The following is a 23,200-nucleotide window of genomic DNA, read 5'->3' as shown; positions in this document are numbered from 1 at the left end:
GCGTAGGGCGCTGTGGAGTTGCTCTGCTTTCTACCTCCTAATGCTGGCTCTGGCTTTTAATCTACTGGATATGCAGAAAACCAGTTGTTGTGGCATAGGTGGGCCCTGGAGTTTTTATAGCATGTTTGCGTGGAGGCTCTGAAGGAAAAAGGTTGAGAACCCCTGGACTAGGAGAAGCCTGTCCTTAATGTGCCCAGCTAAAAGGCCGGTCAACGTTTGCTTGCAATAACTAAGAAATACAGCAATTATATTTTTTTAATCATGGTTTGACGGACCTAGCCAGGATTCAGTGATATTCTCTCTCTAGTTCACTGAGTTGCTGTTTGGCTGCAGGCTGGTGGTGGGATTACCTTGTGTCTATTTGAGCAGGCAGATTACACTATGGAGATAGGTATTTTTTTGCTCCTGTAGGAAATGATAGGATGGTCATTCCTGAACTCTACTTTTGAGACATCATCAAATGAACATGAGATTGCCTACATCCTCTAGGCTAGGTGCAGGCGGATGGCCTGGGTCTGGGAGGAGCAAACACAAAAATGTTATGATGCTGTGTGCCATCCATTGCGGTACCCTAAGCCATACCAGCATGTGTAGCATGGAATTCTACCACATTGCCATCAGCAGTTATATCTTCTCACAGAGAATACCATTGTGCATGTGGAGCTCTTTAAGAAGATGTCATGCCTAGTAGTACTGGCTAAAGTAATCACTGGTCTTATTGGGAAACTGCAAATGTGGAAAGTTGCCTTTAGACATGGTCATTTTCACATTTTGGCTGCTGTCAGGGACTCCAAATGCGGGGGGAGAGAAAGGAGCTTGTCAGCTACTTTGCTATGATCACTTGTAACTTCTCCATAGTGTACAGTTTAATGCTTTGTGCTTGAAAAAGCCCTTTTATTGGCTTTAGTTCATGAACTATGTTGAGAAATGCTGATAGAGGCAGCTGTTTCTGCCATTGCTGACCTACTGGCCACCAACACCTATGCAATCTGTAAATGGCCTATTGCTCCACAAGTCTGTAGTGAGGTATACCATCCAGCTCTCACAGCTGGCCAAAAGAATGATATTTTTTTGTCTTTACTGCTTCAGAAAGTTCTGAGGCAGTCTTAGTAAGAGAGGAGGATGGGAATGATGTTGCACTTGCTAACATGTAGCTGCAGCTGCCCTCAGATTCTGAAAGGCCTTTCCTTTTATATGTGAGATGGGAGTAAATCTACTGCCAGTACCTTAGTTACTGTAGCACTAAACAGTAATGTGGTGGTAGGTCTGATGATACTTGCTATCCCATTTAATAACTTTCAGTCAGGGTCAGCTGGGTCATAAGTTATTAATCTGGTTGTAGGAGTTTAGTAGTCTGGTTGTAGGAGCTTCGTAGAAGCAATTGGAGTGCTGTTACAGCTGCTGGTCTGCCTGCTCAATAACTAAGAGTCTTCAGGCAGGTCTATACTTAAAACACTGCAGCGGTGCAGCTCACCAATGTAGTGTTTCAGTGAAGACCTCCATGAGAGGGGATAGCTATGTTGACAGGAGAAGCCCTCCCATTGACATAGTGCTGTCTACATTGTGTATTAGGTCGGTATAAGTGTGTTGCTCAGGGATTAGTGCTATGAAGTCAACATTGTCTGTGAATCTATGGTTATTCACTCTTCTCCCACGTAACATGACTCTTCCCGTTTCATCTTTCAGTGCTACAGCCATAAATGCTTCCAGTACCAAGGTGAACAAATCTAGTGACAATGTGCATCCTTGTCTGACTCCTACAGTTGTCCTGAACCATTCCATCAGCTTCTTGTCTACTCTCTCTGTCCTCATTGATTTGCCATAGGTGTGTTCTATCAGCTTGATCAGTTTCTTGAGAATCCCATACATTCTCAAAACTTACCATAACCCTTCCCGCCAACTGCTATCACAAGCCCGTTTGAAGTCTGTAAAGTTGTGGTAGCAGATTCAGTTGTGTTCTGTGCACTTCTCCAATATCTGTCTCATCACACGTAGGTGATCTGTTGTACTTCATCCTGGTCTAAATTTGGCTTGTTCCTCTGCAAGTGCCACTTCCATGTACGTCTTCATTTCTCCTCTGCAATGTCTTGCTGAATGCTTTTCCCAGCACGCTCAATAAGCTGATTCCTCTGTAGTTCTTGCATTCACTCTGATCTCCTTTTCGATACTGTACTATTATTGCTTTCCCTCATTCTTTTGGCACTTGTTTTTGTTTGTAAATCTAGTTGAATAGCCTGTGCATTGTCTGTACCATGTACTCCTTGCTTGCCTGCAGCAGTGTCATAGTTATGTTGTCCCTGCCCAGCACCTTTTTCAAACGTTCTATCAAGGTCTTTACTACTTGTAAGAATTCCAATATTTGCTCTCCCTTGTTTGTACTGGGAAGCTTCTCCAAGACTGTTTCATCTATTGTGTTCTGCCCATTGTACAGCTCTTCAAAATATTCTTTGCTTCTTTGTCCACAGTTATTTGCCTATGATTTTCTTTTACTGCTGACATCTTCAACTTGTATGTCCCACCCAGTTCCTTTATCTTGCAGTATAATCCCCGTGTCATTTCTCTTTGCGTATTCTTCTGTTTCTTTATATTTTTCTCTTATCCAGACGTTTGTCTCTCTTCACATCCTGTTTTATCTCTCTGGTCAACCTAGGCTATCTACCCTGGTTTCTTTGTTGTGGCCTTGTAGCCCAACACTTGTTCAGTTGCTTTTGTAATCCTATCTTTTACACTATTCCATGTCTCTTCAGTGTTCATTTTTTCTTTCACCAGAGACATGATATTTTTTCCTCACAACTTCATTGTATTTCTTCCTGCTATCTGGCTCATTCAATTTCTCCACATCATGGTGTCAGTTTCAGTATTAACTGCACCTTTGACCCTCCCCCTACCCCAGTCTTCCTTGAGGTCACCCTCTTAAGGTTTCTGGCTCCCATCAGTCATCTCTTTTGGGCAGAGACCCACATCTCTCTCCTTCCAGACTGGAAGTTTAGTCTTACAGTCTCTCTGCATCTCACTGTGGTTTCCCCAGCAGGTCTGACTGGGGTCCAGCACCTCTGGTTGAAATCTCCACAGGGGCTATAACAATGTACACCACTCACCAACCAACCTTCACAAAGTAAGGTACATTTATTCTTAAGGTAAAAAGCATAGCAGGAAAAAACATATAAAAATAAAATAATCTACAGTCATGCTAAAAAGCTTACCAGATACTACCTCCAACTCCAACATAAGGCTCTGGTAGGCATCAATCTTTCAAACCCCACAATGGCATTTGCCGCCTTGGTTATAAGACTGTCAGTTTTTTAGATCAGGAACCAGAAACCCTGACTGGGCAGTTCAGCTGTTTCCTTTTGACAGCTTGTCTTTGATCGCTAGTCTCCAGGAACAGGTAATCATTAGTCAATGGCCCTCTCCTCAGTGTATAGCTTCAAAATCTGGATTTTTGCATAATCCAGAGTTATGGAATTTGCATTAACCACTTCCCAGGGATTATCCCACGTAACACTTATTGCCCCAAAAGTCCATGCCTGTCTGGCATATCTCAGTATAGTCTTTTGAACTGCTTACGCTTCCTAGGACTCTCGACTATCACACTGGGAACTCCTGGAGTAGACCACGGAGTGGGAGACTACAGATGCAGTTACCCTGAAACTGTGACATGCAAATCTTTGTTCCTAGCACTCAGCTGCAAGCTTACTGATGCCTGCATTAATCCAGTATCAGCTGCAAGTAACCTGCATGATAACACACATAATTTTCATCTGCGATTCACAAGTACAGAGTCCATCATGTTCTTCATTTGCCCATCTGGTGATATCCAAGTCCATTTCTTCTATGACTTTCTTTGGTGATAATAAACATGTTATTTCACCAAGCTGTTGCTTAGGCAGAAATTTATTAACCTTTCTCTTCTTCTGTTTTCTTCACTGAGTCTGAATCTGCCATCGAATCGGAATTCCAATCCGATACTACTTTTGCATTAAAATTTCCCATCACCAATAACATGTGAAATTTCTTGTATTGTTTTCTGTAGATTATTATAAAATCAGTCAATTTCTTCCTTGAGTGCCTCTGAGGTTGGTGCACATACTTGTACTATTGTGATTGCAGATTGGTGCTAAAGCTGAAGACAAGCCAGACTCTCATGGCATTTAACCTGATATCTCCTTTCATATTTTAAGGTGAGATTCAGAATAAAATCCAGTGCAGTTACAATAATAAATACACATGTAGTATCTTGTAACTTCAGTTTCTGTCTTTTATACTTACATTGATTTTGCTGTCATAACAATCCAGTTTATCCTCCTTTCATTAAAGTCAAATCCTGAGAGAAGCTGTTTCCACTGTTCTCCGGCAGCAAATGACTTCATTGGGTGTTGCAAGGAGTTGGAGCACCTATGGATTCAGTCCTTTGGCTTTAGATAAGGACTGTTCTCTTGAAGAGACTTTTCTCAGCTCCCATATATGAAGAGAATATTCCAGCAGTGCTGTAGGAAGGGAACATCTTTCTACAGAACTCAGGGTTATTCAGTGGACTTCATCCTGCAGAGCAGGAAATCACAGCAAGACAGGATTTTAAAGGGACAGGAGTGTATTATTTAATATCTATACTTGTGCTAATGTTTTCCCAATTAAGAAGGAATCTTTAGGTTATATTAGTTATCTAATATTTTTAGATTGTTGTAGTGCATAAAGGCCTCCGTCAGGGCTCTGATTAGGGGATGTACAAAGACATACTATAGAAAGATAGAGTCCTGGGTCTCTTTTTTGGGGGGGAATGTGAAGGGGCATTTGGATTTATATGTGGGAGAGGCAGGGCTGTCAGAGTAAGAGGTGAATGGGTAAAGGGAGGAGGGAGGGGAAACTACTGAGCTTCATGCTCTGGGTTGGTGTCTTTGCCCCCCATTTTGGAAATGGGAGGGGACAGGAATTCCCTGACAGAGTGTTCCTAGTATACTGTGTCTCACTGAAGGTAGAATAGATGGCATTCATAATGTAAATGTATGTATTAACTCATCCCAAATCTCTTTATGCATTATATATGTCTAGCCCCATGGAATTACAGCAACTGACTGATATCTCAGCCTCTGCAAAATGGTGTTGGTGGGGAGAGGGAATTTTGACAGTGACACTGGGGAGAAGTTCCTGTTAGCAAAGGCACTAGACGCCTTACTGGCCATGGACAGACAAGGGAAATACAGCTTTTAAGGCCTGATTTAGAAAATCCACACAGTTGACTGCATGAAATTCAGTGCATCCACCTTGAGGATGAAGGTGTGAGCCAGCTCTGTCTATATTTGGACTGATGGCTCCAGGGAGAGTAAATATTTCAAAACGGATGTTTAGAACACTAAGCCATGGCGTCCAACAGCATGAATGGTCCATTGCTCTTGTGGGTACTTTCTCTCATTTTCTTCTTTTTAAATTGACCTCTCTCTTTACAGAAAATGTTTTTGCCAGTGCTCCCCAATCCCTTCTCTGTTGCTATAGCCTGAGAATTTCCCATTGACTCAAGGCTCTGTGGAAGGCAGCAGACATAGGCTATAAAGAAGAATACTTGTATTTCTCCTATGTAGCTTTCTACTCCTCCAAGCTCCAATAATATATCTGTGTGAATATTTATTATTACTTAAAAGAATTGCATAGCATTTCTTATTAACCCTCACAAGTGGTGTATGCAACTATTGATAACCCCATTTGACAGGCGAGAAACAAGGAGGTTGATGTTATGAAGGTCACAACAAATTGTCATATCTAAGTCTGTTGGCTCATAGGTAAGGCCTAACCCACACTGCTGTCCAGAAAGTAATTCATTATTTCCTTTTTATCTATAAAATGGGCCTAATAATATTTTGTCCATTATCTGTAGTTCTAACGGCACTAGACAAAGGTCTGTGGGCACACATCAGTAGTTTAGACAGCATGACAAAATACATTGTCATTTGGAAGCAATTTTTCTGATAAGTGATGTTGTCTAGGGCATGAGACATGAGTCTTTCACATTAGAGATCTGTGCTTTGCTACAAAGTTCCTATGTGACCTCGAGCAAGTCACTTAACCTCTCTGGATCTCAGTTACGTCTGTTGTATAAGGGAAATAATATTTGCTTGCTTCCTGGAGGAGCAGTATGAGGCTTTATTTAATAAGAGGTACAGGTGTTGAGAGTAGTCATGGAGGAGATGGGTACAAAACTGAGGACTCAGTCGTCTCTCTACATTCTCTTATGCCAAAGGACAATAGTGTTGGAATATGAGGGGGAAAATTGGTCCCTGAGTATTTCAGGAAAAAAAGAAACAGTAAATAGCGAAGTTAGCTACAGTTATGCTGTGCTGAGCTGTGAGTTTAATGATGAAAGCCCATGCCAGAATGTTCTGTGTACGCACTAAGTGATTTTTCACCAGGTTGCACCTTAGTCAAACCCAAGCCAATTTTCATTGGACCACTCAAGGACCCCTTAGTGAGGGTTATTTTTATACTAAAATTAAAGCCCAGATTCTGAAACCTTTACTCAGGGTGAATGGTATCTTACTGTCCAAGTAAACCCATTCAAATTACAGTAATTTTTTGTGTGTGGAGTAAAATGCTACTCAGCATGAGTAAGGGAAACAGAATCTGACACTAAGATTTTTATCCCCATCCATTTGTTTTGATGCAAGAGGTGTTTTGTTTTTTTAAAACATATTTTTTTAATAATGTAGAAAATTGTTTCCTACCTTCTCCACATATTTCCAAATGGATTAAATGTTGTTGCTCAAATTTTCAAAATAAAATAATAATTAATAAGAAAATCTCCTTCAAGCAGATTGTAAGCATGGCAAATTTCAGCCCAGCAAGTAATTTTTAGGTTGAGTGACCAAAAAAGTTGCTAAGAATGGAAACGTATGCAACCTTAGTTACAAGGGTCAATGCTCTTCCCCCTCTCTTTATATAAACATATGTACATAGCTTAACTGAAAATATCAAATTTATATTTCCAAATTAGCCATGACCTTTCAGACATCATAAGAAGCAGAGACATGAATGAAGTTCTGCAGGCATGCTTAATGAATAAAAATACCTTTGATATTTTCTTTTAAGCCATGTAATATCCAATTTATATAAAGCCTCTTAACGATAATTTAAGACGTAACTTGTGCATGGCCATTCCTAGCTCTCTGAATATGTTCTTGTACATCCAATTTCTTAGTTGTTTGGATGGGATACAATCAGACTTCAAAATGAATAAAACTAATTTGAAAGTTGAATGTCAGTATGTGATTTAAACATTTATTTTGATGATCATCTTTGAAAACAACATTATTTATTATCTTTATTTTATCAAGGTGAAAATAAATTTAATATGATAGGAAATTTTATAAACTCAGTTTCATGTTGATGAATATATAATGTAACAAATAAATATTAAAAAGCTTACTGTTATGCTTATGACACAGTGGGGTCCACAGAGAAATTGTCGATTAAAAACTTACTGATGTACTGATATTATTACTAATGTGGTTGAAATTATTTTTGATGCTTTTTCCCCCCATTATACTGTACCCTTTGATAGTCAAATACTATCTGGTATAGCTTCCTTGCTGATTCAGTGCTAAATTTGTAATGCAAACAATTGGCTGAAATAGGATCTGCCAATTTTAATTCTTTTTGGCCTCCCTCCAGAAACAAAACAAAACACATCACCTTGCCTCTTTCGACTTCTCCTTGGAAACAGCAGGCTGTTGATATGATTGCCATTGCTTGTCCCGTAAGGCTCATTTGCACCCCAGGATTTTTTTTGGTGGCTGATGTGGCTCCTTCCTGAGGGGATTGCGAACACATGAGGCCAGATCTTCAGCTGGTGTCAAGTGATGTAACTCCAGGTTACACCAACTCAGGATCTGGCCCAGGGTTTGGTGCTGGGAGATGACTTGATGCTTTTTTTCCCACTGACTTCAGTTGGGAACTTTGCAGGATCAGGCCTATGCTGAACAACAGCCTCCTTCTTCCAAGTTAGAATGTTATGGAGTCTCTCTCTCCTCTCTCCTCTCTCTCTCTATGACTATACCTACACTGCAAATTAGAGGTGTGATTACCCTGCCTGTGTACATGTACTTGCGCTAGCTCTCATCGAGCTAGCATGAGTATAAGTAGTGCAGTTGAGGCAGCATGGGCGGCTGAGACGTGCCGTATACATACCCTCTGATTTCAGGTAGGTTTGTACTCAGCAAGGTTCAGCTGTGCCTCTGCTTCTCACGGCACTGTAGCTACACTGCTATATGGACTTGAACTAGCTGTGCATGAAGTGGGGAATCACACCCCTACCGAGTAGAGTAGACATAGCCTGTGTGTATAAAATAGTGGGAAAATGGGATTCTTTTTTTCTATGGTGCATAGATTTAAAATTTGCATGTTATATTGAAGAGATGGAGGAACGATGACTAGAAGAATCTTTTTTTAATATACTAAATTAAAATGACTTATGTGTAACAGTAGAGTGCACCATATTCAAGTCCATAGATACAGACAAAGAGAGTTGATCTGGAAATCTTCAGAATTCAGGAGGAGGAGGAGGAGGTGCTGAGGAGAACAAATGACATTATAAGCACAGATGCTGTGTGGGTTGATGATTTTTTTTTCCTAGAGTCAAAAAGCCAAAAGTTCACATTATATTTATATACATAATCTAGCTGCCAGATGGCTTCCACTTATAATCCCGTTTCCCTCCTTCTCCTTCCCTTTTTTTGTAGGGAAATAGACAGGGTTTTGTTTCCGAATAGGAGTCACTATGCAAAGTATTGTGTACACATAGTGTTGCCATTAAAGTGTTCTGTGTTTTTTAAGGGCAATGGTCTTTTTAGTGTATCTTTGAGACCTATCAAAGAAATATTATTTGTGGGTGGCTAGAGAGGGAGAAGAAATTAATACAGTTCTAGGCTTGACATTGTCTGTACTCTCTTGCAATTCCTTTCTACAAAAAATCTGGAGATATGTAAATTGAGTTTGTTTGGAAATGAAATACACAGAATAAAATATTCCTTGTATAGGTGAACATGCTGATTCAAGGACTGTCATTATCATTATTGTAGATTTTTATCACAGAATTATGATCAAAGTTTTCCATCAGTATATTTGGTATTGGACTTTAGAGTGTGAAACTGAAGCTAGAAGAATTCCTTCCATGATATCTGTTCTTTATATGGGGAATGTGTCTGTGTCAGTATTTCATCATAACAGGAATGAGAGAAGAGGATCTGCCTGATTCTTAATATAATGTCAATTTATACTGACTGCAATTTAGAGTGGTGCCTGCACCCCCCCCCCCAAAAAAAGGCATTTCCTCTGTGTGTAATATCCACTGTCTGATGCAAATTTAAGAAGAGGAATTTCTTACATGTAGTGTATGTCATGCAAAAGGTATGTTAGCTTTGCCATTAAAGATACACATTAAAGGAGAGCAGCAAAGGGGAACTGGATGGCTCATGGGACTGTGAATGAGATCTGAAACTTTTCATATGTAGGTTGTCCTTATAAGTCTGGTTAGCATTAGCAGTGATAAAGTTGTTGGTATAGGTTATCAGTTGTAAGTAAAAGGAATTGGTAGTTTTCTTCCAATGCATAGTAAACAAATGTCCACATGGTATAAAACCAAACACTTCCCTTAGTCTAGTGCTGAAGAAAGCACTGCATTGTTTAGCAAATGAGAATTTCTTTCTGTTGCTGTTTCCTCTGCAGTATCTGTTGAACTTCATCTGGAAGTTGTTGAGGAGTAAGGATTTGATGGTTTTGTTCTCCACGTCTATTCAGCACTTGTGTTTGCCTTTCCAATAATACAGAATGAGCCAAATGCATCCCAATCTTAATATTTCTGCTATACTTTAAACCAGACAGTAATATTTACAAACACTTTATCTCTGTCACACATATTTATCAAGGTGGTTTTGCCTGTTGATCATGTCGTAGGAAAATGGTTCATTCGTAATGTCAGAAGTGCCAGGGACACTTGATTGTACAGTAGTCTTGTGGCTTTTGTAAATACCTTTCGTCAAATGCTAGAAACAAGAGGTCCATTGCTTGTTCAACATTTTATGTTGCTTGTCTCTTCTTCCCAGGCAGGATTTCCTGGACTTTGGCTCAGAAATGATCCCAATTCTTTTCTTCTTTTTACTTTGTTAATAGCTTCCTGAACAGCAGGTCTAAACAGTAGAAGAAAATGCTCTTTACTCTCCATTTCCCCAACCAAAATAGATCTCCCACAGAGCTTTAAGAAAACATGCAGTGACGTGGTAGAATTTTAACATGCACTGACTTTTAGGAATACAAACACAGCATAAAGTACACCTGAAGTTCCTGGTGATGTTGCTTAGAACCAGGACTGAATTCTCTATTAAGTGCAACGATTTTGAAAAGAAGGGATGAAGTAACCGCTGGGACTTCACATGAAATTTTAAAAGCAGAAATAGCCTGCTAAAAGTGTGCTGCAGGCAAAGAATCCCAAGAATGTAATAAGGACACAGAGAAACCATTCAAATGCATTAGTTTTGTACCAGTTGACTAATTTCTCATAAGTATTTTTGTTCACTGTCAGGGGACACATGAAGCCAGCACTGAACTAGATAAGGGAAAATCTGAGACTCCTCAAAAGGAGACAGTATTAATAATGAGAGCATCATAGATACACCACTCAGTAGAAGCATTGCTGGGGCTGGCACTCCCTTCCTGAACCCGTGTGGAGGGAAAGGTGGGGTGGAGGACCATGGCAGCCCACTGGCTAGCACGCTGCAGAGATTTCTTAGCAGAAACCTACTGGCTAGGAGGAGAGCATGCTGTGGGGCAATGGCTGCTCCATGGTTCTTCCCTTGAAAGTCCCCCTCTTAATGTGTGGCACCCCAACTGCACAAAGTTGCCATGGGGGCTTGCAGGGGATCAGTGGTGATTGGTGAGCTATTCACAATTAATTATTTGGATTACAGTAGTGGCTATAGCTGCATCTGAGATCTGTTCTGGTTGGTGCTGTTGATACAGAGTAAGCAGCAAAGAGCATTAAAGCTCACAATCTAAACAAAGGCTTGTTATCCCCATGTGACAGATGGGGAAACAGGCAAGGAGATTAAATGACTTGTTCAAGGCCTCAGAGTGAGAAATTGAACCCAGGTCTTCTGAGTTTAACTGCAAAATGATCACCGTCCTTCTCTAATAAAATAATCGTAATAAGTTGATTTGATTAGTACTTGTGTCCCCTTCACCGGGATCTGGGATCGTGCCTCATAGGTTGCTGGCTTCATATGTTTCACGATAACCACTGGAGTTCTGATGGGAAATCTTTGAAAGAGTTATTCATGCTGGAAACAGTAGTAACTGCCCTCCTTAAGGTCTACTACTGGGAGCAGGGTAGGGGTGTCAGCCAATATTAGAATTACACCTTTTGACAGAAGAGCAAAGAGCAGGCCTTCCTAGGTATCAGTTATACAAACGGGAAGGGAGATAATTGTAACTGCCTCTCTAAATACTTCAAGCACGTGTAAGCGCACCATGGGAAAAATATTGTTCGAATAAATGATACAATGGATATTTTTGATGATTGATCCTGCATGAATTTTTAAATGCTTGATAAATAACACCATTTTTCTTTTAGTTGATGTCCATCAGTGTGTTGGGTGTTTCTGCTTGGATGAGAGACTACCTGAATAATGTCCTCACTTTAACTGCAGAAACAAGGTAAACTATCTTCCTTAAACCTAATTATCCATGTAGCTGAATGATGGTGTTACAGTTTATCAAATTTAGTGGGGTTTCCTAGTTAAATTTTCTATGCTGCATCTGAGAACCCCTCAGTTAATACACATTTTAGCACACAATGTGATGTTTTTTGAATCACTGGAATCAGAGATGGTGTCAGAGGACACATCTGCCTGTAGTGCCCCCTCCTGGCCAAATTCTCTGGCATCCTGCCTCCATTTCCCCTTCATAGGTTCTCAGGCATGATCCACAGAGGCTTATGTCTATTAACAAACCACTCCAAGAAGCGAGTTTATTAACATGAAATGAAACCCAAAGCAAAGTCTCTTTGATCTCTTCCCCCTCATCTCCTACTGGGCAGAGCCCCCACCTTCCTGAGGTCTGACTGGCTCTAAGCCATGCAGTGGACTCAGTTATCAGCTCTTCTTAGGATCTGCAGCTTCACTCTGCTCCCCAGCTTCCTCTTTCTGTTTCCCTCTTTATAACGCCAACATGGGTTCCCTTAATGCCCAACTGGGCAGCAGGTAGCCAGTCCCCCTCTCTCTCCCAAGCCTTCCTATGCCCAAAGGTAGCTCTGTGGTCATCTTTTGGTCAAATTATCCAGCCAAGTGGGCACTACTACTTCTTCTGCAGACATCAGAAAGTCTGGCAAATCTCTGTTGATACCCTTTGTGGATACCCTGCTCGCAAACAATATAACCAAAGGTTATCTAGCACTGTGCCAATACACTTTATATGACTCATGTAGTTACCAAGAATTCTTGGCATCTCATAATTTATAACATGCCAGACATTCTGAATGTCCAGTGTTTGGGCTATCTGTGGAATAGTCAAGAAAGTCAGGCTGTTACCCTGGTTACTTTTATGTAATGCTGTTTCATGACCTTTTTGGGAAGAGCATCCCTGAATGTACACACACGCACCTCTTTCACCTTTGGGAAAGTCCATAATATCGAGCTTCCTCTTGGGGTTTCCAATAACTAATGTTTTGATCGCCTTACCTGAGGCTTTTAGGATTCTTCTTAACTGAACCCACTTCTGTTCTTCCTCCATCCACATTGTTTTGTTAATGTTTTATGTTTTCCTCGGTCAAGTCACTAGTTTCCTTTCCCCATCTCCTCTTCCTCAAGGATTTGCTCTTTCATTTCCAGAGCGGGGCAACTTGGATCTTCAGTCAACAGATGGACCTCCTGGCTGAATCCTTCTTCTTTTCCCTGTCCTTTGAGGCCATTCGTCTCATCTTCTATCTGTTTCAGCTTAGTGCTGACACTCATCTTCTTGTGCATTTCCTTCTACAGTTTGCTGATTTTCTCATCCAGCTCTGTTCACTCTTTCATCTTCCATAAAATTTTACCTGCAGCTTTTGGAGCTGGACTTCTTCTTTCCTCTGCTTGTGCTCTGATTCCCCTTTGTCCTGCAGAAGCATCTTCACCTCTTCGGAAAGTTCCATATGCTTGCTCTCCAGAACCTACTTTGCCTCCTCATGGTTCGTTTTCACCTGCTCAGTTTGTTTCAGATGCTCTACCAGCTCCTTCACAGCTTGTGAATGTTTCTACCTCAGCTTCTGGATTTGTGCCTCATCATCTAGGGTCATTATCAGAAAAGTCAGTTCTTGTTACTGCTTTCACCTGAGTTTCCGTTGTGCAGTTGTGGAGTCTATTGTGTCTTTTGGCTCTGTTTTCAGTGCCTCCAGCTCACCCAGAAGCAGGACCTGAGGGAGTTTTTATTTCTGGCTACACTCTGACTCCAGGTCTCCCTGAAGTTCAGTGACCTGAGATTCCAGCTTGTGGATTTCCTGCTGGTCTATGTTGTTCTGGGCTGCTCCTTCTGCCACCTTAGTCAAGACTCCTTGTAGTTTCTCCTCTTTCTCAGCCAGTTGTCTCTTGAGTTCTGTGATTAGAGGCTGCAGCTCAGTATTCTGGTTGCGCAGCTTGGTGCAGTTCCCCTCAAGCTTTCAAGTTATCTCCAACTCTGGCATCTGCTTTTTTCCATGAAGCAGGCACTCTGTCAGAGTTGTGACCATGGCTTTGTGCCCGTTCTTGAGTTTAGTGAGACTCTTAGACTTCTCCTGGGTGTCTGTTGTAGCCTTCTCCAACTATAGCTTCTATCTGGCACTTTCTTCTGTGTTTGTACCACAGGGTATCCAAGCCCCATTATACCCATGGGCAGTGTTTTGGACTGGCTCCCAGTGTGCTTCTTCTTGAAGTAGGGATCTCAAATCCAAAGCATTGATGCCTTTAGCTTGTAAAAGTTTTCTTACCTTTTTAAGGACTGCCTCTAGTTGTTAGGTTGGCTGAGCAACGGGAGTGAACCAATCCATAGCCTGGGAGCACCTCCGTCTTATTTCCTGGATCTGAGCCTCATGAACCTTCATCCTGCCATCCAGTTTCTGCCAGAGAGCCTTCATCTTGTTCTGTAGTTTGTAGAGGTAATTGGTGCTTGTATCAGGGATCTGGTTATCAGCATTTTCCTAAACTTTCAGATCCTGTGTAACAAATTCCACCCTTTCTTTGACAACCCCAGTCAGGGAATTCTGCTGTCACTCAGAGCATCTCACTGGGATTTTCTTCAGAATCATTTCAGGCCCCTGCATCTTGTTTGGTTCCTGGACAGTTGGCTGAACTCTTGGGCCATTCCTCCAGCAGCTTCCTCAGCATTTTAAGCAGTATTCCTCTTCAGCTTCATTCTGTCCCCCACCTTCCTCTTCCTGTTTCCTCTTTATAAGGCCCATGTGCCTTCCCTTAAGCCAAATTGGGCAGCAGGCAATCAGCCACAGGTGCACTGGACCCTGCTCCCTCTTAAAGGGGCCAGTCACCCTGTGACAGATGGGAAAAGACCTGTTAAGTAATTCCCCCCCCCTCCCTTACCTAATCCCTTTTTGATCTCTCTGCGTCTCTTTATTGCTTGTTTGGGCTACTACCCTGCAAGTATATTAAACTAGAGTATATTTTGACTGCTTCACTCAGTGTTAGTGAATTCAGCATTATAATAATTCACTAACACTGAGTGAAGCAGTCAAAATATACTCTAGTTTAATATACTTGCAGGGTAGTAGCCCAAACAAACAATAAAGAGACGCAGAGAGATCAAAAAGGGATTTGGTAAGGGGGGGAAATTGCTTAACAGGTCTTTTCCCATCTGTCACAGGATATATTCTATTACTGTAGCACCTGGAATATATAATATATTCTATTACTGTAGCACCTGGAAGCCCCAGTCAGGGATCAGGACCCAAGAGCTAGTGCTATACAAACACACAACAAAAAATCTCTGCCCCAAAGAGCAACACTCTAAGTATCCAATCTTCCATAACTTGGAAGAATCATAGGACTTTAAAAACACCGTTTAAATAATTTCCATGATCCCAGACTGCTAACACATTTTAAATTATGTAGCAAACAGTAAATGTTGTTTGCTTTTTAGACTGTAATATTATTATTTTACACTTAGGTGCTTTGATTTTGGGGTAGTACTTTATTATTTTAATTGTGGGTTGTATTTGATTTCAGAGTGGAGGAGGCTGTCATTTTGACTTATTTTCCTGTGGTCCATCCAGTCATGATTGCAGTCTGCTGTTTCCTTATCATTGTGGGGATGTTGGGGTACTGTGGAACAGTGAAAAGAAACCTCTTGCTTCTTGTATGGGTATGTTTTCACCTTCAAAAACAGTTAACTTCTATTTTAATTAAGCAAGGAAGAAAAATGTTCACAATCCCTGCCCCTAGATGAATGTCCTATCTTGTGATTATTTTTTTAATCTTTTTTTAGTTATGATGTCAGTGTTGTATTATAATTGCAAAGCTCACTGCAGGAAAGAATTAATCATACCAGGGCTTGTTTTCACTACTGGGGAGATCGATGCTGCTGCAATCGATGCAGCGGTTGTCGATTTAGCAGGTCTAGTGAAGACCTGCTAAATCGACAGCAGAGCGCTCTCCAGTCGACTCCACTACTCCAGCTCTCCAAGAAGAATAAGGTAAGTCAACCGGAGAGCGTCTCTTGTTGACACAGGTCAGTGAAGACATTGGGGTAAGTTGACCTAAGGTACGTAGCTGGAGTAGTGTAATTTAGGTCGATTTACCACCGTAGTGAAGACAAGCCCCCTGGGTGCACTAAGTTATGATTGAAAGGCAAGCAATGTGAATTGCAAAAACCTAGTTGATGATAGTAGTGGAGGAATCATTCAGAAAAATTCTAGTACTAATCAGTGCAGGAGAATGAGTCTGAGTGATCTGAAACAAACCCTTATATTCTAGGCCTGACTTTTAGAACTAACTTTTTAATTAACCTGGCTTCTACTTCTATACCCACAATCAACTGTAGGCACAAATAACAGCATTTATATGTCTAACTAGCTGATTTGCAACTGTGAGGTTTGAATTCTATTATCTGTATCTGGAATTTGTATTTGCCGTTATCACTGAAAGTTCTGTAGCACCAATTATTATTGTGTTCTGCTAGTTGCAACAGTAGCAAGCACCATTTGTCCTCTGCTGTATTTCTTAAAATCTCAGTATTGGGATTATTGTTTCACGATTCTGTATTTTAAGAGAAATGCTCATTTTAGCCTACAGTAATAGAATAGGAATACATTTAAAAAAACCAAAAATCTATTTCCCGGCTTGATCTTGCACCATCGAAGTCAATGGGAGCAGTAAATTGCAGATTTACTAGTTCTGGCAGGAAAGTGATAAAAAGAGATTTCTGTAATTTGTGACTGCATAATTATTTTGTGAATTATATTATTTACATGGGGAGACAGTCTTTCGTAGCTTTTTCTAGGCGGAGCTAACTCTCAAGCATTAGTTATTGCATTAGATGAATTTATAAAATAAAGGGGTAAAGCATTTTTATTTTATGTAAATAGAAAAGTTGTTGACATCATGAGACCCTTTAGGTTTTTATTACATTGTCAAATTATACTTTTGCCAGAGTTTTTAAGATTTTTTTTATATATAAAACACTTTTATTGTATGAAAAAAATCACTAATTGCTATGATTTTAAGACAAAAATGAAGGTAAATACACTATGAAGCCCTGTTAATTGTCATTTTATATTTGGCTGCAAATTTGAAAAAAATCCTTTTCATTTTTTTCAGAATTAACAAACAAAAAAACAAAAAAAAACCTGGCAACACAGGAGGTGCAACATTTTATTTAAAATGCCAACTGAGAAGAAGAAGAAATGGTTATAGTTTTTAATACAATCTGGAAACAAATTAATTTAATGTGTATTAAGCAGTCAAATCACATTAAATCAAAACAAAATATTCCTACAGCTTAACTTGCAATATTTTACTCTCAAGAGCCTGGGAACTGGCTCTTGCTGACCAGACTGATAAGCAAAAAATAAATGATATCTTCTTAAGTATGCCACACTCTTTGACTAATTGTTAAATAAGCAGAGTGCTGTTGTACTGCAGAGATGCGCAGCCATAAATCAATACTCCATTCATCAAACTAATCAGAAAAGTGATGTATCAACGGAACAAGCTTTTGAAAAACCAGATTAAGTGAAAGATAAGGAAAGAAACCAGGTGTAATACATTAACAGCCTTCTCTGTCATGCTTTTATTTTTTCTTTCAAGATACACAAACGGCTAAAATGACTAAACCCAAAAATGTTTGGAACCAAGGCCTGAAATTCTTAGGCAACGTGTTTTAATTGAATGTTTTTTAAAAAATCTAATAACATTTAAGAATCTTAAAATTTAGATTCCCCCAAAAATGAATACAATAATACAACTGAATAAGTAAAACTTTTTAATGAAGAGCCAATCTAGCAATCATTAGTAAATTTGTACCACTCTGAGCGAATTGCAGTCATTTGTTCTTAAAATTCTACTTGTAGTTAAATATTTGAAAGCTTTTCAGCTTAATATGAGCTAGACACATAAACTGAACTGACATGTTTACCCTGCTTAATAACAACAGAATGTAACCACAAGATCATAATTTATCATCTTCTGTAGCTTACGTGTGATCACTTGACAGTGATCTAAACTGCGAAAACTTTAAGTTGGTTAAAATGGAGTTTGGTCTGTTTATGTAGATTTGATCTATTAAGAGTTTATATGTTTACATATGCATATGCAATCTCTGCTCTTTCTCGGGGTGTATATACTATATACATTTGCTTAATTTAACTCTGAAACTTAGTCTCTAGTATCTCTTGTTGATCTGACTGTTATGTAGATATAACTTTTATTTTTTAATTTAAATTGTCTTTAATATTTATATTCATGAAGGTTAGTGGACTGTGTGACTGAAGATGTCTGTTATAAAGATACCATGTGCATTATGAGCAGCTGTAATGTAAATTTCTTTGCTCTCTGTTAATAATGACCAAAGCCCTGAGTGGAGATGAATACTTTTCATGATTCAGGATTTCTATCACCTCTCTTGAGGATTTCTCCTAATCAGAGATTGCCTATTGTGATAGTATCTGTGTGGTGTTTGTAGAATGGCCTGTTTACCGCTAGGCAGTGAGATGAGACTACTAAATTAATTTCAGTTAGGTTTGATTGCTGCCCATAAGATGAAACAGCCAGTTATTTACTATAGCATTCAGCTGATGCAGTTTAACAGCACTAGTCCTATAATGCAAGCCTTGGCACAATGAAAGAACAATCTTTTATACTGTGAATTTAAATCAGTGCCATTCTAAAATTAAACAGATATTACTAAGCAAGTAAGTCCAGTCATTCACAATTTAGTGCAATACAACTTTGTTGTATAGCCTGTTTCCTTTGTAATTTCAGTATAGGAGCAAATGTAAGAAGTAAAGGTAAATGAGAAACAATGTTAACAATTTAGGGCCCCAATCCTGAAGGATACAGTGTGACTTTAACTTTTATTGATGCCAATGGGAATTGAAGCACTGATCGCTTACTAGAGTAGCCCCTAAGAGAGCAGACTAGTTTCCTGCGTAATGTAGAATGAAAGATGCTGGCATTTAAAGATTTAGGTCTGAATCACACTGTTGCTGGATCTGGTTATGAAAAAACACTTGAAAGGCATACAATTTAAAAAAATACTCAAGTTGATAAATTCATGGGAGGAGAATATCAGGATGCTGTAGTATGCGTAAGGCACATAGATTTCACTAATTTTTCATTTTTCAACTTTACAGGTCTTCTTCTAAACTAACTTATGCCTCATGTAAGAATTACTTTTGTGTTTAAGTTAAAAACGAAAATCGTCTATTTCTCTTCCATATGACCTAAACTGAAAAGGAGATTTTCAAAGGCACAAAAAACATTTAGGTGCCTAACTCCCCAAGTCTTTCACCTAACTGCCCTTTGTGCCTGGAAACTCGCCCTCTGAAATGATGGAGCCCAAATTGTGGGTGGTGGTGGTGGTGGTTGTTTGTTTTTAAAGAGAGGGGAGGGATAAAGAAAGGGAATACTGCAAATAAGGTACTAGATTTATAAGTGGGAAAACCTTTTAATAGGCAAATTTAATTAGTGCATCTGACACTTATCATGCAAGATTATATCAATTTGGATAGCATTAGTGGCACAATCTTTACATATAAAAATTAAAATCTTCTTTATTTTTCAGCTAAAACAATATAAACGTGTTTCCCCTCAATATCAAGCATTCAGGTCATCTTTTTTTTTTTTTTTCTTGAGTACAAGGAATATATTTTCCAGTACAATGATTCTCTGCATTTCCTATTGTTTGTATTGTAATGTCCCTTTACCAGCATTCAAGGTTACTGATCTTGAAAACAAATTCATTTTTCCATATGATTATTTTGCAGGATGGTCCCATGGGTAGGGAGCTAGCCCAGGGCTCTGGAGATCTGGTTCAGTCCTCTGCCCATTTTTGTTATTCTGCTCTAGACTCTCTCCAATTTGTCCTTCCTAATTGAAATACTTTTGCATTTATCAGTATTGAATTTCATTTCATTGATTTCAGACTAATTCTCTAATTTGTCAAGGTTGTTTTGAAATTCGAATCCTGTCCTCCAGAGTACTTGCAGTCCCTCCCAGCTTGGTGTCATTTAAAATTTTATAAGCTTACTCTCTACTCCATTATCCTAGTCATTAATGAAAATACTGAATAGTATCAAACCCAGGATTGACTCCTGTGGGACCCCACTACATATGCCCTCCCAGTTCAACAGCAAACCATTGATAACTACTCTTTGAGCTCAGTCTTGCAACCAGTTGTGCACCCACCGTATACTAATTTCATCTAGACCACTTTTCCCTAGGTTGTTTGAGAATGTCATGTGGGACTGTGTCAAAAGCCTGACTAAATTAATGAAAGGAAAAGCTGTTGGAAAGATTTTGATAGATATTAGGGTTAATCTGTTTGCTGATAGCATTTGTCACAAAAATGGTGGGAAAATAAATATTGTTTGGAGGATAAACATCATAAGACATTCTCTATGCAGACAAAACACTTGTTTAACAGTATGTTTTTAACTCAGCTATGATAGAACCAGGATATAATCTGTTTTACCCCTATCCACACCAGCCAGACCAAGCTGTGTAAGAGTTGGAGTCAACAACAAATGAGTTTAACCATTGTTAAACTAAGTTGTTGTGTAGATGCAGCCAAATGTGCAAGGATAGCAGATAAGCTCCAAGGATTTATATTTCTCAGTAGAATTGTATTCTATATTGGTTTTTATACCATACTTATCACTGTAGTATCTGAGCACTTAGCAGCTTAAGAGAAACTGTAGACATTACTTGACAAACACAGCCGGAGTGTGAACCAGTGTTTTATGTTGCTTACTTTGGAACAGATTCTTTTACATCCATACAATCCCATTTAAGTCGGTTGGGATGCTTGGGTGTTAGAGGATTGAATTTGACTGTTTGTTACAATGTAAGAAGTCTACTGTAACAACAAATGTGGATTTCTCTGGAAGGAAATCTTGTTCTCTGTGGAATACGAGTTACAAAAATCTATAGCAACACCTGGCTCTTTGCGGCTCTCCTTGCTCCTGCCAGCATGGGTTAGTGAGAGAGTCAGCCTCTTGATAATTGAACTTGAGTCTGTCTTGTGGCAGCAGGTATTGCTGTAGTTATAGAGGAATCCATTGTGACCCAAGTACAGTATTAACAAAATCACAGCTGCTCCATTACCTTGTATAAATATTTGGCACAGGAATTTTGTTATTTACAAACTCCAAGTATTTCATTATTATTAACCAGCCAGTGAAAAAGAAAAAATAAATAACTGACAGAGGTACTTAGCATTGGGTCTGTAGAGTTTAGCATTAGACAGAGCAAAGACTGGAGTTCATTGTTTTCTGATACCATGGCTTTCATCAGCTTGTTGTTTATTAAAACTCATGGTGCCTAATGTGTAGCTGGGGAAGTAAGGGGCAAACAATTTTGTAAATGTCTCTCAAAATGTATTCTCCAGTGTTTTAAACTATAAACTTACTTTTGTGGTTAACGCATTGTACATTTCTCAAGCAAGTTGGCCTATCTTTTTGAAAGATGGATTTAAGTGTTTTTGATTGTTGTAGTATAATATTTATGGGAAGCCAGATCTGCACCTAAATTTTTAAATTCAGATTAAAATAAGGATTATTTGTATTTGAGAAATATATATACATATATATGGAGCTTTTACTGGTTTTGGATTTTTTAAGTCCTACTTTTCTTTTACTAATTTTTTCCTTAAAAGTTTGCAACATAGTTTTTATCTTAAACCCCTGTTGTTAATTGTTTCAGCAAGTAACAAGTATCTAACATTTTCCATATGAGGCCTCATCTCTAAGATAAAGTTTTTGAGGTGATGTTTGAGTGAATAGAGTTCAGATATTTTTGTATTAGAATAGGGTGGAGAGTTAATCTATTTCCTGTTCTGACCAGTGTTTTTCATTCAAATAACCCGCATGGGTGGATTTTGACAAGTTAAACAGCAACATTGAAGTGACCTCATTGCATAACCTCACCACAGGGTAAAGCTCATGTGTCCAGAGATCGAGCTTTCTCGGGGGCTGGCCTGAGATTGTGGGATGAATTGCCACGAGAACTAAGGATCATCACAAATGTCACTACCTTCTGTTCTAAGTGCAAGGCACATTTCTTTGTCCTTGCCTTCATAAACACATAACAATGTACGTGTGTGTGTGTGTGTGTGCACGCGCGCAAGCATGTATCACAAATGGTAGAAAGTGCTGAGCATCTTATGGAGCTACTGGGAATCACAGCAACTACAAGTATATAGGATACAGATGATGATACACTAGAGCTGTTTCAGTCACCCATATGGAACCATCCAAAGAGAACTGCATCTGGATCATCAGGGGTAGCCACAAAGACTTCATTGCCAGAACCATGTGACAAGGTTGGCTAAACCAGATGGAGACATCAGGGTGCCAGCAAGGGAAATATCTGGGTTAGGTTAGCTTAAAGACATGAAGGACAGAAGATATGGTGGGATCCAATTCTGAAAGGGTGCTCAGTACCTCCGTCTCAATACCCATTGAAGCTGGGGAATGAGGATGCTCAGCATTCTGTAGCACTGGAAAAGTAACTGTATGGCAAGGTAGGGATTACTTTTCTGCACAGAGCTTTGACTATGCAGTGCTGCTGGCATAACTCCTGCCCCTCGATCAGTAAGAGTAGGTAGCTAACATAAGGAGCTGCATACTCTAGTGGCCCATCTCCCACCCTTTCCAGAGGAGCAGGCATGCAGCTGGTGGGAGTGCCCAAATCCTCCTGTGAATGATCAGGATTGATGCAAGTGCATATGCTCCATTCATCCCACCTCTTGCAACTAACATCAGTCTTGAACACTCTGTTACATAGTGCATGGGCAGAGCTGATGCTCTAGGTCAGGACCCTATTGCCCAGGCTGTCAGAGAGGGAAGAGCCATCCAGTAATCACTGATAGTCAGATGGCGCTGCAGGAAAATGGCTCCTAACTATGGCAGCAGGGATGACTGTGTGATATGGCCACCAGCACAGTGGCAGTTGTACATCACACTGGACTTCTCAGTACATCTGTGCAGTAGCAAACAGCCACACGCCTGTCTGTTGGTATTGGAAATGGCTGCACTTTCCACCTTGTGTTTCTATCAGCAATGTATAGTGTGGTTCTAGCTTTGGACACTTTGAGTCACTGTGACAACTATTTGTAAACTGTGGCGGTGGGCCCAGAAAAGCCAGGTGAGTGGGGATATTTTGTCTGCCCTATGTGATATGCTTATCATCCCCTGTAACAGTAGATTTAGAAGGACTCAGGGTCTGGGTCTGTGTCTAGCCTGGTAATTAGAGCAGAGTGAATAACTGATTTATTTTTTTGGTTCGCTGACCATTCTGAAAATTTAAAAAAAAATATATTTTGGGTTGACCTGAAAACAAAAATGTCCAAAATTTTTGGTGCGTCAAAAAGTCTAAAAAAAGGTTTTAGGTCAAATGACACATTTAGTTCAACCCCAAGCAAAACGTTTTGTTTAGACTTTTGAGCATTTTTAAACTTTTAAATTTTTTTAAATAAAACAAAAGGA

General features: G+C 39.6%; 1 protein-coding gene across 1 annotated transcript in view; it reads left to right on the top strand.

Annotated features, from left to right (window-relative positions):
• Nucleotides 1-23,200, top strand: part of TSPAN12 (tetraspanin 12) — a 59,813-nt gene that overhangs the window by 5,313 nt on the left and 31,300 nt on the right. The window contains exons 3-4 of the mRNA XM_074952131.1: nt 11,612-11,694; nt 15,225-15,360. Coding sequence (XP_074808232.1) covers nt 11,612-11,694; nt 15,225-15,360 — 219 coding nt within the window. The remainder of the gene's footprint in view (nt 1-11,611; nt 11,695-15,224; nt 15,361-23,200) is intronic.

This window comes from Natator depressus, chromosome 1 (assembly GCF_965152275.1).
Source record: "Natator depressus isolate rNatDep1 chromosome 1, rNatDep2.hap1, whole genome shotgun sequence".
NCBI classification, from domain to species: domain Eukaryota; kingdom Metazoa; phylum Chordata; order Testudines; family Cheloniidae; genus Natator; species Natator depressus.
Note: the sequence above shows the minus strand (reverse complement) of the source record. Positions and strands in the feature narration are given on the sequence as shown.